Genomic DNA, 15,950 nt, shown 5'->3' with positions numbered 1-15,950 from the left:
CTTGCATGTGAGTAGTTGGTGTTATACAACGTATTCTCTGAAAAAATAAGTTTATATCCATTATTTCATTTGAAAATATGTAAGGAGTGTACACATGCACACACACACACACACACACACACACACACACACGTTTTAGCCTGTCACATCAATTACTAATAACATTTGACATTATAAAAAGTATTGTGAATGTTAAAGGGAGCAATGGTAGCTTAGTGGCAAGAAGTTATGCTAACGTCTTAAAAGCGTGTGGTTCAAATTCACCTGCTGCTCCTCGGGATAACGATGGGCAGTCTCCTCCTGTGCCACTAACTGCCTCTGAAAACCCACCGAGGGTCAGCTGTGGCTTGGTTCCAGGTCAGTGGTATATAACAGCAACAACAACAACAAATGTTTAAAAAAGGATAATATATAGTAATATGATGTATCAGTTCCTTCCAAACAAGTTAATTTAAATATTATTTGAATCAAATTCATAAAGTTGACTTGCGTTTTTTTGTCCTTTTGTCTATGTAAAAGAACTTTATTTACCTTGTATATTGTATGACTGAAAAGAGATAATTAGTTATAGTTAAATGAGAATAACTGTGGTAATGTGATATTAATGTAAATGTAAAGATATAAAAGAGTAGGAAATCCAGAAACTGAATTTCATGAAGCATTTCATATCCGTATGGAATATATGGAGTATCAAACTAACACTCGACAGACTTATTTAGTATTCAGATAGCTGCACAGTGACTAAGGATGATGGAAGAATTGATGCCTTCGATTTGTGGTGCTGAAGCAGACTATTGAACATACACGCACTGCTAAGAGAACAGACATGTATGTACTGGAAAGGGTAAAACCAAGCTGCTTTTTGGAGATAAGGATTTTGAAACTCTCTCTCACATGCTTTGGGTGTATTACCAGTCCTTGGAGAAAGACGTCATACCTGGAAGGGTGGAGGGACAGCTCAAGAGAGAAAGACCCTGGACAAGATGGATTGACTCAGTAACTGGAGTATTAAGAGTAGATGTGTTGGAGACAGTGAAATTGGCTTAGGATGGGGCAGGGTTCAGAACTCAGGCACCTCGACAGCACATAACAACATCTCTAGACTTGGCCCCAACTCATGAAGACCCTGTGAAAAATGGAATGAAACACTAACTAGTCATGTGCCCTTCCATAATTTGTTTCTGATTGAACTATAATCATTCATAACATTTTCATTGATAGATTTTTGGAAGTAGATCTCCAGGACTTTATTCCAAGGCTTAGTCTGACTGTTCTGCTGAGACTTCTTCACTGTTGTAGCAGCAGTCAGGTTTCACTTGTAGGCTTGGTATGTTCAGATGAGATTCATTGACAGGTAATCTAGCCTAGGTCTCCCTCCATGAAAGCAAGTAGTCTACCACTTAGCCACCAAGGTCTCCAAGGATTTCATAGAACTTATTAATGTGAGGCAAAATATTTTGGATTTCAATGATTTTTGCCTATTTTAAAACTTTTTTGAGAGGAAAAAACTTATAAAAGATCAGAACTCAAGATGTTCTGGAAACTCTTGGGAACTTTAGTGGAGAATTTCCTGAACAGAGCATTCCAGTGACATCATGACAGATGGAGAAGAGATAGAAACTATCGATGATGTCATCGTTCCTGTATCTATAATCAACACCCTCGGCATTAACACCCATGAAATCAAAAGAGATGTTGCATTGGGAAAGTCTACTGCCAAGAATCTCTTCAGAGTACTGAAAAGCAGTGGTATCACTTTGAAAACTAAGGTGTGCCTAATCTAAACCATAATCTTTTCAATTCCTTGCTATGCAGCTGAAAGTTGGATAATGAATAAGGATGACAGAAAAATCAGTGTCTTTGGATTGTAGGTGGGAGAAGAGTGCTGAAACTTCATCTCATATACTTCGGGCATGTTAGAAGGTGCCAATCCTTATAAAATGACCCCCTGGAAAGCAAAGAAGGGGATAACTCTCAACAAGGTGGATCGATTGTGGTGTCACGGCTTTCTCGTTCAAAATGTCTTTCCTAGCCATTAACTTTGACTTTGCCACATGGATGGCAGGGTCCATATAAATAAGGTGTGTTAGTCCACAGAGAGCTCTGGTAGCCAAGTGGTAAGAGCTGCACTATAATCCCAAAGACATGTGGTTCGAGCCCACCAGCCACTTCACAGGAGGATGGGCGCTCTCCTCCCATGAGATTACTGCCTCTGAAAAGCCACTGGAGGCTCAACTATGGGTTAGTTGCGACTCAACAGCACACAACAAGAACAAAAACAACAGTCTACAAGGAGATTGGCTAGTCTCACCACTATCTATATTGAGTAGATTCAGAGGTGGAATTTTGGGAATCTCACCACCATCAAAGAACCGAGAGTGCACTACATGTCCCTTGGGACCAAAGCTTTCTGTGCAGGCCAGCTCAGGACCCACAGAAGCAGCAGTAGCAGTGGCACCCACAGCTGAGAACCAGAGACCTGATGGAGACAATGCTGGCTTTCAGACTGCGATGCCACAGAACCAAAGCTAGGAGGAGCCTTCACCCAAGCTTGCTGGGAGACTATGAGGGAGATGCCATTATTGATGGAACCAAGAGAGCTTTGTAACACTATCCAAAAAACTGCTAGGATAAAGGTTGGAGAACCTGCAAGCATACTTTAGAAACTGTCCTAACTAAGAAATTGTATCTTGTCGCTAACCTGAATTGTAGCCTTTAACTTCACTAATAAACCCCATAATCGTGAATATGTTTCTGTGAAGTCTTTGTAGCTGTTGAAGTGGATTTCAGACCTAGGAGGGCAGTAAAACGGATAGTAGAGTTTGTAGAAAGAGGCATGTCTCTTCTCTTAGAAATTGGTTCTGTATTGTGGATGGTGTTGGTGGAGGCAGTTCGCCTTGTGGACTTCGTAGAGGTCAGACTTGGGCTTTCTCCCTGCCCTTCATGCTCCTTTTACATTGACACAGTGGCTCTAATGGTGGGCTCCTGTTTGTCAGAGATGATCAGGAATGGCACTGGTAGGGCAGGGTTCAGATCCTTTGTTCATAGGGTCACTGTGAGTTTAGTCGGCTTGATGGTACTTCACAACAGCATAGCATTTAGCACTAGACTCTGTTAAATAAAACTCATTTGGGGAAGAGAGTACCCATGCTCTCCTGAAGCCCAAGATATTAATAGGCTGTCATCTGCTTGGTATCTGGTAGCTCAGTGAGGACGAGGGTTAGAAAAAGGAGTAGAGAGAGAGATGAAGAAAGAAGCTGATTCCAAGTAGCAAACAGACTTTTATTGCATGGTCCGAGAGGGATGCCAGGTGACCACCTGCAGAGACCATCAGAGAGGTGACAGGCAGACAAAGACAGTTTCCTTTCATAGGGGTTTTCAGGGACAACCAGAAGGGGTGTTAGTTTACTCCAGAATTTAGGGACAGGGGTCCTGTCCATTTATGATCAGACCCAGAGTCTTATCAGGATCCAGGCATCTAGTCTCCTTATCATGACATGCAAATTATCAGGTTTTCTCAAAGAATAGTCAGGCCTAGGGGTTAGGAACAGCGGTGACCGTCTTCCTTCAAAGGGAGCTGTGCCTTGACTTACAGATAAATTTGAAACATGGAACTCAAAACTCACTATTTTAGAGACAGTTTCCGAGTTTTGACATAGTTAAAAAAACCAAACCAAACCAAAACAACTTAAAAAACAAACAAACAAAAAAACACCCAAAACAACAAGAACTCTGTTGTAGAGGGAAAACTAGTAACTACTCCAGTTACTAAAAATCAAGAAAAGATAGTTTATTCTGGCATGCTATAGAAAAAGAAGAAGATCAACAGTGGGAAAATTCAGACCACCTACAGCAAACCAGCTAAACCTGAAAACTCCTCCCAGGTTATGTTTTCCAGAAAGATTTATACAAAGTTACACTAGAAGACTAGTGGAGTTCCATTTACATTAAGGTGACAAAGGAAAAGAGGGGCCCATACATTTGTTTTTCTGACTTTTTAGATTAAAGTCCCTTTGATATGAGTGGCCACCTCACCATGTCTTCATCATACCTGAGACCATGATATTTGCATAACACAGAAAGAGGAAATGCACAATAAATGTCATAAAAGGGGCTAGAGGATCAGATAAGGCCATCATTTGATCCATTCCATCTAATGTCTTCCTGGATGAAGTCATGAATCATCAGTTCATGAAGTCTTGAGTCCAGCTTGTTAAAGGCTTAGAATTGTAAATGGAGCCAACACAGATTGTTTTTAAGGGACACTTTGCCTTTAACATGTTAATGCTGTGTATGCATAACAGTGGAGCTTTGCCTGCCAGGTGAGTGAAACTCAAGATTTAACTGGCTTGTAGGTTTCTCAGAATTTGTTATAGGCCTTATGATTTCAGGTTCAGTGTAATATTCAAGAGTGATCATGATGCCAGGCAGCCTACATGGTTATTTTACATTAAAACAACTCTAAAATTATTTTTATATTCTTTAATTTAATATAATTTATAATGACTTTTGGTATATATTTGGAGACTACAGTTTTTCTAACTTTGCTTTATCTATTAACGTTATTTTTTTTTCCACTAAAGCACTCTCACAGTACACTTTTTAAAAATCTTAGAGTCAGTATTTGAAAAAAAAAATTCCTGCTAGAATCTAGAGAATTTTCATTATATAGTGTTCTTTGTCAAAGATCATGTAAAAATCGTGAGGGCACAATGGAAATCCAAAGTCTCTGTCAGTTTTTACTGAAATTAATAATAAATTTAAATAAAAAAATAATCGTGAGGGCAGTGGCAACATGAGAATGGCTGAGTCTGACCTCTGTTAACTCCAAGGGGGGGGAATAGATTGATGTATTGCAGTAAAATGAGTATGTTCTACCTTTTTTTTTTTTATTTCCCTTGTAGTGTCTTGTTTCTATAAAGCATTTTTATTTTATGTAAAGCGCTCAGACAGTATTGTTTGGGCATTAATCAGAAGAATAGCAAAATGTAGAATGCTAAAGTTTTGCTAGGCCTAATGGTGGAGGAAACTGGAGTTTTAAATTTAAAACTTTAATAGGAATAATCTCCTGTGGACTCCTAAGAGAACAAACAGGTCTCTCCAGGAAAGGGTAAAACCAGGCTGCTCCTTGGAGGCAAGGATTTTGAAGCACCACCTCACATGCTTTAGGCATGTTGCCAGGAGGGATAAGTCCTTTGAAGAGGGACATTATTCTTGATAAGGTGGAGGGACAGGGCAAGAAAGGAAGACTCCTCATGAGATGGATTGACTTGGTGTCTGAAGTAATGGGGGTAGATGTGTCAGAGACAATGAAATTGGCTCTGGATAGAATATGGTTGAGAGCTGTTGTACACAGGGTTGCTGTAAGTTGGCCTCAATTCCATGGCACATAACAAGAACAACAAATGAGCTTAAGTGGGAAGGCTGTTGAGATGTTTTTGAACCACATTCAGGCATATTTTTAATGGTTTCAAGTAGAAGTACAGTGACTCTCATAATACTTTGAGCTCTTCTAAGAAAGGGTGCTTAAGCTTTTTTTTTTTTTAAATAGACAATGTAAATGATATTTCAGTGCTTGAAAAAGCAATGCCATGGAGTTGAGTATGACTCATAGCGACCCTACGAACAACAGATTTGAACCCTGTCCTAGCCTGTGCCATTAGTCACACTTCTGACACACTCAAGCTTGTTTCAACAGTCTCTGTGTCAGTCCACTTGGTCGAGAGTCTTTCTCTCTCTTAGCCAACACTCTGCTTTTCTGAGCATCATGTCTGTGTCCAAGGAATAACCCCTTCTAGAAACAAGCCCGAAGTATGTGAGGCAAAGCCTCATCATCTTTACTTACGGAGAGCACTCTGACTGCATTTTCGCCAAGATGTAGTTGTTTGGGTTTTTTTTGTTTGTTTGTTTGTTTTGTTTTGTTTTTTAAGTCCGTGGGATATATGACTTGAAGAGATCATGTTTATTACCATTCCAATAAAAAGTAACCCAACAGTGTGTGGAAATTATTGAACAGTATCACTAATATTACACAATAGCAAAACCCTGCTGAAGATCATCCAGAAATGACTGGAACAAAGTACTGGAGTACTTTGACGCAGAACTACCAGAAATACAAGCTGGATTTAGAAGAGGTCTTGGCACTAGAGATATTATTGCCAGTGTCAGATGGATGCTGGCGGAAAGCAAAGAATACCAGAAGAATGTCTATCTGTTATTTCATTGTGCAAAAGTATTTGTTTAGATCACAACAACTTGTGGCTAACCTTGAGGAAAATGGGAATCCTAGAATACTTGATTGTGCTTATGTGAAACCTATACTTAGACCAAGAAGCAGTCCTCAGAACAGAGAAAGGAAACACTGCATGGTTCAAAATCAGGAAAGGAATGCATTCTGTCTCCACCCCTTTTCAATCTGTATGCAGAGCAGATCATTTGGGAAGCAGGGTTTTATAAGGAGGAATGTGGCATCAGGTTTGGAGGAAGACTCATCAACAACCTTTGTTATACAGATGATACAACCTTGCTTGCTGAAACTGAAAAAGACCTGAAATGCTTGCTCCAGAAGGCCAAGGAGTATAGTCTTCAATATGGATTGAAACTTACCATCACGAAGACAAAGATTTTCGAGTGGACCAATTGACAGCACTATGATAGATGGAGAAGAGATTGAGGTTATTAACAATTATAGCTTGCTTGGATCCACAATCAACACTCTTAACACCAGCAGTCAGGAAATCAAAAGACGAATTAATTGCATTGGGGAATTGTGCTGTCAGAGACCTCTCCAGAGTGCTGAAAAGCAACAATGTCAGTCTAGAGACTAAGGTGCACCTAATCCTGGCCCTGGTCTTTGCCATTACTTGCTGTGCGTTAGAGAACTGAACAGTGACTAAGGATGTCAGAAGAATAATCGATGCCTTCGAATTGTGGTACTGGAAAAGAGCCTTGAACATACCATGGACTGCCAAGAAAACAAATAGATCTGTCTTGGAGAGGGTAAAACAAAATCTCTCCTTGGGGGCTAGGGTTTTGAAGCACTGTCTCACATACTTTAGTCATGTGGCCAGGAGGGACCCATCCTTGGAGAAGGGTGGAGGAACAGTTCAGTAGAGGAAGATCTCAGATGAGATGGATTGATATAGTGACTGGGGCAGTGGGGACTGGTGTGTTCGGATTAGTGAAACTGTCTCAGAACAGGGTGGGGTTCCGAGCTGCTGTGCATAGGGTCACTGTGGGTCGCAGGCTACTTGAAGGCACATAACAACAACAACAACAATGTGATAATTACTATTTTTTTCTCCAATTTAACAGCTCAAAGGAATCAGTTATGCTTCTGTAATCCTCAATTACTGTGGTGTGTCAGAGACAATGAGTTTGGCTAAAGATAGACCAGGGTTCAGGGATGTTTATACATAGGGTCACTGTAAGTTGCAGGTGACTCTTTGGCACATAGCAACAACAATTCTTATTTGTTGTCTAGCTCTCACATGCACAGCAAGTGATTTGAAAAATCTTAGTCCTCAAACTGACATGCTCCTCAATAATTTGGAGAGTTCTCTGACTGCAGAGTTTCCCAGAGCAGTACATCTCTTGATTTCCTGACTGCTCATACAGAGTGTGTTGATTGTAGATCCAAGTAAGATGAATTTGTTGACAACTTCAGTCTTTTCTCCATCTATCATGAGGTTGCCTATCGGTCCAGTGGTAAGAATTTTTGTTTTCTTGACATTGAGATGCAATCTCTATTGTAACAAGTGCTTCAAATCCTCCTCACTATTATTAGCAAAGTTTGTCATCTGCATAATACGGGTTATTAAGTCTTCCTCTGATCTTGATGCCACGTTCTTCTTCATAGCATCCAGCTTCTTGAATAATCTACTCTGCATAGTCATTGGATAGGTATGGGGAGGGGATACAACCCTTACGCATGCCTTCCTTTTTTTTTTTTTAAATATTTATTCATTGTTGCACCACTCCTCTCCCCCCATTTTCCTTCCCCTTCTACCCGCCCACCCCATGTTGCATCCCTTGTTCCAGATTGTTTTTATACTTATAATGTATAATTATATGTTTCTTTTGGACAGTTCCTCTAATCTGTTCTAATGCAGTGTTCATTATCTGTCCACTCTTTCCCCATTGCCTCTGCAACTCCCCCATCTCTGTTCTGTTTTATAACAGTGGAGTTAAACAGCTTTTGTCCTTTGTGACTGAGATATTTTACTTCTCATAATGTCCTCAAGGCTTCCCCTTATTGTATGTTTTAATATTTCATTGTTTTTCAGTGTTGCATAATACTTCACTGTGTGAAAGTTCCATAGTTTTTCTATCCATTTGTTTATTGATGGAGACTTAAGTTTCTTCCATCTCTTTGCTATTGTGAATAATGCAGCAAAAAACATGTGTGTGCATATATCTGTTTGAGTTGTGGCTCTGGTTTCTTTAGGGTATCCCAGTTGTGAATTGCTGGGTCAAATGATATTTCTTTTTTTTTTTTTTCAAATGATATTTCTATTTACAACTTTTTGAGAAAGTGCCAAACTGCCTTGCATAGGGGTTGTGCCATTTTATGTTCCCACTAGCAGTAAATATGAGTTTCAGTTTCTCCACAATTTTGCCAACATTTGTTGTTTACTGCCCTCTTGAATACTGCCGTTGTTGCTGGAGTGAGACCATATCTCATCGTTGTTTTGATTTCCATCTCTCTGATAGCTAGAAATTTTAAACACTTCTTAATATGTTTGTTTGCCATATGAAAGTCTTCTTTGGTGAAGTGTCTATTCATAGACTGCCCCTTTTGTGATTTGGTTGGTTACCTTTTTCTTGATGAAATACTGGAGTATTCTATAAATTTTAGCTTCAAGTCCTTTATCAGATATGTCATTGTCAACTATTTTTTTCCTAGTCTGTGGATTTCTTCTTAGCCTGTTGGAGAAGTTTTTTTATGTGTACAGGGCTGGGTTTTTTTTCTTCTTTTTTTTCCCTATAATTATATTTTATTAATTTTCATAAACATTTACAGAGATTTTGGGTTTCCATTCATTCATTGTTGCACTATTCTCTCTACCCTTCTCCCAGTTTGTTCTTGTCCAAATGCCACAGTGCTTGTCAAAGCCAGTTCTGATTAATCTTCTTTGTCTGTGTGTCCTTTGCCATTCCCTATCACTCCTCCCTGAGAGAGACTTCACCCTGAGTCATAATGAAAAGGGGATGGCGTATTCTCTTAGCTACTTCCTGCTGTAAAGGGACGCTGTGGGTTTCAGGGTGAAGGTCTTCTCTCACTACTCTAAAGGGCCGTGTACAGGGTTTTAATTCTTAGAAGGTCCCATTCAACTGTTTTATTCTATCCTAGTTGTAGGGTTTTAATTATACTTGAGAGACTGTTCATATTGTGGATTAGGGCTTCTAAAGTTCTTTCTAGCTTTTCTCCGATGAATTTTATAGTCTTTGGGTTTCATTTCTAGGTCCCTGAGCCACCTTGAGTTAGTTTTTGTATAAGGTGTGAGGAGAGGGTCTTGCTTAAATTTTCTGCAGATGGTTTCCAAATTTTACCAACATCATTTTTTAAAGAGATTGTCCTTTCCCCACTTACTCCTTTCTTCATTTTAAATGCAGTGTTACCTTGCTTTTGGTCTGGGTATAGTTTTCACATGAACACAAGGTTAGCCATACATTGTTATGATCCACACAGTCAAATGCCTTTGCATAGTCAATAAAGCAATAATAAACTTTCTTCTGGTATTTTTTACTTTCAGCCAGCATCCATCTGACATTTTTTTTTCTAAAAAAAATAAAGCAAAAGAGACTATAATTTGACTGTAAAAAGTTATTCATGTTATATGATTATTAATATGCCTTTGTCTTAACTGTCACTAGGATGCTGTCCTTGATATCTGGTAATGTTTCGAAAGTTGTATTATTATTTATTTGTCTTATACAGTCTGTTAACATTTTAATATACTTTTTTACAAATGGACATAAAGTGTGTGGGTGTGTGTGTGTGTGCAGATAAAGATATAGATATTTGTTTGTTTTCTTTTGAACAGGATGGTGAAGTGGATGCTGAAGAACTTCAGAGATGTTTGACCCAGTCTGGCATTAGTGGAACTTATTCTCGTGAGATCATGTCTTTTTCTATTAATAATTAGAGTGGTAAAATTATTCTCTAACTTTTTGTCCCCATACTTCTAATTTTTTTTTTGTTGTGAGGCCATGTGTAGAGGTTAATAGGTAATTCTTTATGACTGTCTGTTTTGATTCCTTTCTTCCCAACATTAACCATTTAGAAGCAAGGTTTCTTCCAGATGATTTCTTTTGAAATTTGTATCCAGCTCTAAATGTCATGTTTGTGTTGATATTGATTTTCAGATTGACTATCAATTGATGTCTTGCTATGTAAGAAAAGGGTATAAATCTATTTTCACCCTAACCACACTCATTTCCGTGTACTTCACACAGGGATGCTCACATTTTCCCATTCTTCTAAAACACGTATGTAGTAATTTTGGTTAGATTGGAGCCAGTATTTACCATTATTTAGCTATGCAAATGTTATTCATAACTTTTTAATGATAATATTAGGTTATTTTCACTTTTTGTGTAATTTTTTTTCTTTGCCTGAAGTTAATAGTTGTGAGATATTCTTTCCTTGTCATCATCTTGAAGTAATTTCTCCTTGATATTTCTGTTGCTAATGAGCTACATGCATGGCTGTCAACATGGCTTTCCTTCATTTTAGAATGCCTTTTCCTTCTTTCTTGAGTTATATATTTCTTTATTCTTGTTCTCTTTCTTTTTTCATTTTATTATTTCAATGAAATATACTGTTAAGCAACCTCTTAATAAAAGGGGTATATGAGAAGTAAATTTCTTGCGATCTTACCTGAATATATCTTCTTCCTTCACAATTAATTGCTAGTTGGCAGGGGTAGAGTTCTTTGCTTAATATTTTTACGTGATTATTTTCATGGTTTCTAGCTCCCACTGTTGCCTTTTTTTTTTTTTTTTCATTTCTTGCCTGTGTGGCTTGTTTTTCTCTCTAGAAGCTTGAAAGAGCTCTTTGTTGCATGTATTCAGAAATTTGAAAAGAATATAGCTGTTGTATTGTGCAGGGAACTCAGTAAACATTTTCAGCCTGGAAATTGATTTTTGTTAGGTGTACAACTCATAGTGACCCTATGAACAAGGGATCTAAACTCTGTCCTACCCTGTGCCATCCTCATCATCTTTGACACACTTGAGCCCATTACTGCAGTCATTGTGTCAGTCCCTCTGGTTGAGGGTCTTCCTCTCTTTTGCTTACCCTCCAGTTTTCAAGCATGATGTCCATCTCCAAGGAACAACCTCTCCTAGCCACAGGCCCAACATTATGTGAGACGAAGCTCTGTCATTCTTGCCTCCCAGAAGCATTCTGACTGCACTTTTCTCTTTTGGCATTATCTGTCCTCTTTTTTAACACCATAACTCAAAGTTATAAATTCTTCTTTTGTCATCCTTATTCATTGTGCAGCTCTCAGATGCATAGCAAGTGAAACTGGTTTGCTTTATTCTGGGACATGTTCTTCAATGATGGAGGTTTTCTCCATTTTCTTGTTTTGAAATACCTCTTGTTTGGATAGTCTTTTGCTGCTGTTGTATTTCTTTCCTTTCTTTCCCCCCCTTCTACTATTTGAGAAATGTCTTTAACATTACTTCCCTAAAGATTTTATTGAGCTTTTAATTTTTGCTATCATGACTTTATTATCCAAGAGCATCTATTCTTTTTTATAGATGTGATGTCTTATCTCTCTAATATTATTAATATTTCCCCCACACATTTTCTTCCTCCAGTATAATTTTTGTTCCTCCAGTTGCTGGGTTTTGTTTTTGGTTTTGGGTTCTGTTTTTTTATTTTAAAGTTGATTTTTTTTATCTGTTTTTAATTCTAGATTATTTTCTCAGGGTTTTTGTTTTGTTTTGTTTTTTAAAATGACTCTTAGCTGTGTGGATTGGATTGTGCACAAAATAGATGTTAACAGTATTCCAGATATCCAGACTTCTGTACCACCTCATCATCTCTTGACAACATTTGTTCTTCTTTCCTTCATTCCTCCTCCTACTGTCTGGCTTTTGAGTTCTGTAATTGACTGCATGGTCTCATAGAAACTGAAAAACCATCACAAAAATGGCTCATGAGGTTGTGGATGGTGTAGGTCAACACATATGGTTGTAGAGACTGGCGGATGACAGGTTAGGAGCCTGCAGGCTGGGGTTGTCCATTTTTAGCAATCAATTTTCAACTATTGGTTGTCGGCTGTCAGAGTAGCTGGATAAGGCTAGAGTCAGTGTGCCAGATGAGCAACTGACTGAGTTTTGCAGGGCCTTTTGTTTACACAGGATCTAAGGACTATCAGTCATGCACTCAGAATATTTAAAGTTGGCATGGATAATACCTTATACTAAGGTGGACTTATAAGCCATCTTAATCTTATCTCTTTAAGATGAGATCTTAAGCACAGACAAAGAGGGTAGAGTCACAAAATGGGAGGCTATGGATAGAAGTGCCACACTAGTTAATTCATTGTACCACAGATTGTGTCCCTTCAAAGTATGTATCAACTTGCCTGGGCCATCAATTTCAGTTCTTGTTTTATGCCATCGAGTTGCCTGCGACTCATAGTGACCCTATATGTACAGTAGCTCTGAACCCTGCTGAATCCAACACATCTGCCCCCCTTACCCCAGTTACTGTGTCAGTCCATCCAGGGTCTTCCTTGCCTACCCTGTCCCTCCACTCTTCCAAGCATTGTCATATATTTTATGATCTGATGTAATTACCAAATATGTTGTAAATCATCACCTGTGTGATATTAATTAGGCAAGATTAGACACAGATATGTTAATAAACTAGCATATAATACGCAGGATTAGACATTATTTAAATCGTTCTCTTGAGATGGAAAACGTGTCCTATATTCCAAAAACCACCTCCTCCTGAGACTATAACTTCAGATTTCTGCAGAAGTGGCAGCTTTGTAACTGTGCTGATACACAGAGAGGGTTAAATCTCTGTACTCCTCAAGCAGAATTTTAAGTAATCCTCCTATTAACTTTACTATTACATTATTTTCAGAAGTTTTCCAGTTCACAAGCATTTGGGGTCTTCTCCACTGTACCCAGATACTTTTTATTTTATATTACTGTCAGTTCGAGAATCCGTTTTCTTAGCTCGGATTTATTTTGCTCTCACACCCATTTGCCCACTTCTAAAATTATGTTGCTCTTATTTGCTCTCTCATTAACTAAAGGGTGTAACTTCATAAAACTAATTATTTTCATCCATTGTAATGAAGCTCAGGAGGGAGCCAAAATCTTGCATCTTTCTTAAAAATTGTACATCATCTTCTCTAGAAAAAAAAAACCCAACATCTATATCTCAGATATATATTTCCAGGATTCACATGTGTGTGAATTCTGTTTTTAACATTTGTTATTATTTCAGATTCTACCATGTTCTGACTGTGAAATGTGTTAACTCTAGGGTAAAAAGAGTATTATTTGCGTGATTGAATGAAAAACCATATGCTTTGTAAACTTTCATCAAATAAAAATAGAAACAAATAGAAAAGATTTTTTATACTTGACAAGAGGAATGTCATTCTAGAAGTTTCTCATATAAGATTCTTTCAGTCAGGTGGTTTTGTATGAAAAAGGGAAAATTAGATGCTAATCCTGTTATGCTGTGAACTTCAGAAACATAATCGTTCTGTTTCCTCATTCCTAAATTTGTACTGTGATTCGTTGATATGTTTATGTACTGTCACCTGACACCCAAAACGTATCTCATAGTGTTGTTTTTTGAATTGTCTGTCTTATCATCTATTATCAGCTATGCTACTGTTAATCCTATTTTATTTATTAATTAATCCTTTTATCCTGACTAATATTTAGTAATTTTTCTTTTGTAGGTCTAAAATTTAGCTGAAAGAAATGATTTTTCTTTTTAAAAATGCAAAATATGAATCAGCATAAACTAAACATGTTGTTGTTTACCTTTGAGTTAGAATCCACTCATAGCTGACTCTCCCGTGGGTTTTCACAGGCAGTTATTCACATGGGAGGAGGTTGCCCATTTTTCTTCTGTAGAGCAACTGGTGGATTTGAAGCCTTTGGGTTTGTAGTGTAATTTTTTACTACTAGGTTACCAAAACTCCCTAAAAAATATTGTACTTGGGTGAGCTCTTGTAGCCTAGTGGCAAGAAGTTGCAGTGCAATCTCAGAGGTACACGGTTCAAATCCACCAGATGCTCTGCTGAAGAAGGAGGAACAATCTCCTCCTGTATCAGTCAGATATGATTTGACGCGACACACAAAAAATAATGAAATAAAATAAAATTTTAAAAAAATTTTATTGTCTTTTTAAATTAAATTATTACTAATAATTTTGCAAGCTTTATTTGAATCATCCCTGGGAGCCATACAAAGTTAAACATTCAATTATTAACTGAAATGTAGGTTTTTCAAATCCAGTCAGAAACACCTCAGAAGACAGGCCTGGTGATCTGCTTCCAATAGGTTCTAGTCTTTTGACTATGTAGAGTTCTACTGCATGAGTTGACCATGAGTTAAAACTGACAACTAACATCAATAAAATTCATTGAACTATACTGACAGAATCCCTCACCTTATACTGACATATGTGAAATTGTTACCGTTTCAAATGTCAGTTGATCTTAAGAGAATGAATTCTTGTTTTCTTCTTTTTCCCTTTTTGATCACCATTCTTCTCCTCCCTCCCCCAAAACCCATCCCAACAAAACCCAGTTGCTTCAGTTTTGTACTCCTTTTTCTTACTTGATCTGCTAAAATAGACCACAGACTCTTTTGCCTATCCAGAGTCTTAAAAAAAAATTGTCCGTTCTTTGTGACTTCTGATTTTCCTGTATTCATACTTTTGGATCTTCTTGGCTAAGACCTGAGTGTACCAGAAGATTGTCTCTTGGTATTTTATTGACTATGCAAATACATTTGACTAATGCAGATACATGTTTAGATCAAAGGGAGCACTGGTGGCCTATTTGCAGAAAGCTGTCTGCCATCAAACAGGCACGTGGTTTGAGTCCACCAGCTGTTCTCCAGAAGGATGGACATTTTCCCACCCATGTGATTAACTGCCTCTGAAAGTCTGTTCCAGCTTGATGGCACATAACAACAACAGATCGTAACAAACAAATTGAGGGGAAAAATGGCAATTCCAAGACATTTAATTATGTTTATGTGCAATCTGTACCTAAACAAAGAAGCTGTTGTTTGAACTGAGCAAGGGAACTCTGCATGGTTTAAAATCAAGAACGATGTTCATCAGAGTTGTATCCTTTTGCAATACCTATTCAGTCTTTATGCTGAGCAAATCTTTGAAGAAACTGGGACATGATGAAGAGGAATGTGGCATCAGGATTGGAGGAAGACTGCTGAAAGTGAAGAGGGCTTGAAACACTTGCTGCAAAAGATCAAGGTCTATGCAGCCTCCAATATGGATTACATCTCAACACCAAGAAGACAAAAATCCTCACCAATGGCTTCATAGGCAGCAGTATGATGAATGGAGCAAAGATTGAAATTGTCAAGTTCATCTTACTTGGATTCACAGCCAACGCCCTTGGTATCAACAATCAGGAGATCAGCAGTTGTCTGTTGTCAGGATCTTGACAAAGTCTTGGAAAGTAATGATGTCAGTTTCAAGACTAAGGTGCTCTTGATTCAAGCCATGGTCTTCCCAGTCACTTGTTGTTAATCTGAGCGCTGTACAGTGAATACTAATTACAGAAAAAGAATTGATGTCTTTGATTTGTGGTGATTGAGAGAATACTGAGTTTTTTCTTTGTGGCCAAAAGTACAAAGAAAAAATGAAACCAGAGTGCTGCTTAGAAGCAAAGAAGGTGACGCTTACTTTGGACATACTCTTAAGAAAG

At 38.0% G+C, this 15,950-nt stretch overlaps 1 protein-coding gene across 1 annotated transcript in view; it reads left to right on the top strand.

Moving 5' to 3' along the window:
- GCA (grancalcin, EF-hand calcium binding protein) overlaps positions 1 to 15,950 on the top strand; it is a 34,302-nt gene that overhangs the window by 8,994 nt on the left and 9,358 nt on the right. The window contains exon 3 of the mRNA XM_006879358.1: positions 10,047 to 10,116. Within this exon, the coding sequence (XP_006879420.1) occupies positions 10,047 to 10,116 (70 nt within the window). The remainder of the gene's footprint in view (positions 1 to 10,046; positions 10,117 to 15,950) is intronic.

This window comes from Elephantulus edwardii, unplaced genomic scaffold, assembly GCF_000299155.1.
Source record: "Elephantulus edwardii isolate Elephantulus edwardi_28Jun2011 unplaced genomic scaffold, EleEdw1.0 scaffold00003, whole genome shotgun sequence".
NCBI lineage: Eukaryota > Metazoa > Chordata > Mammalia > Macroscelidea > Macroscelididae > Elephantulus > Elephantulus edwardii.
This window is presented reverse-complemented; position numbering and strand designations above follow the sequence as displayed.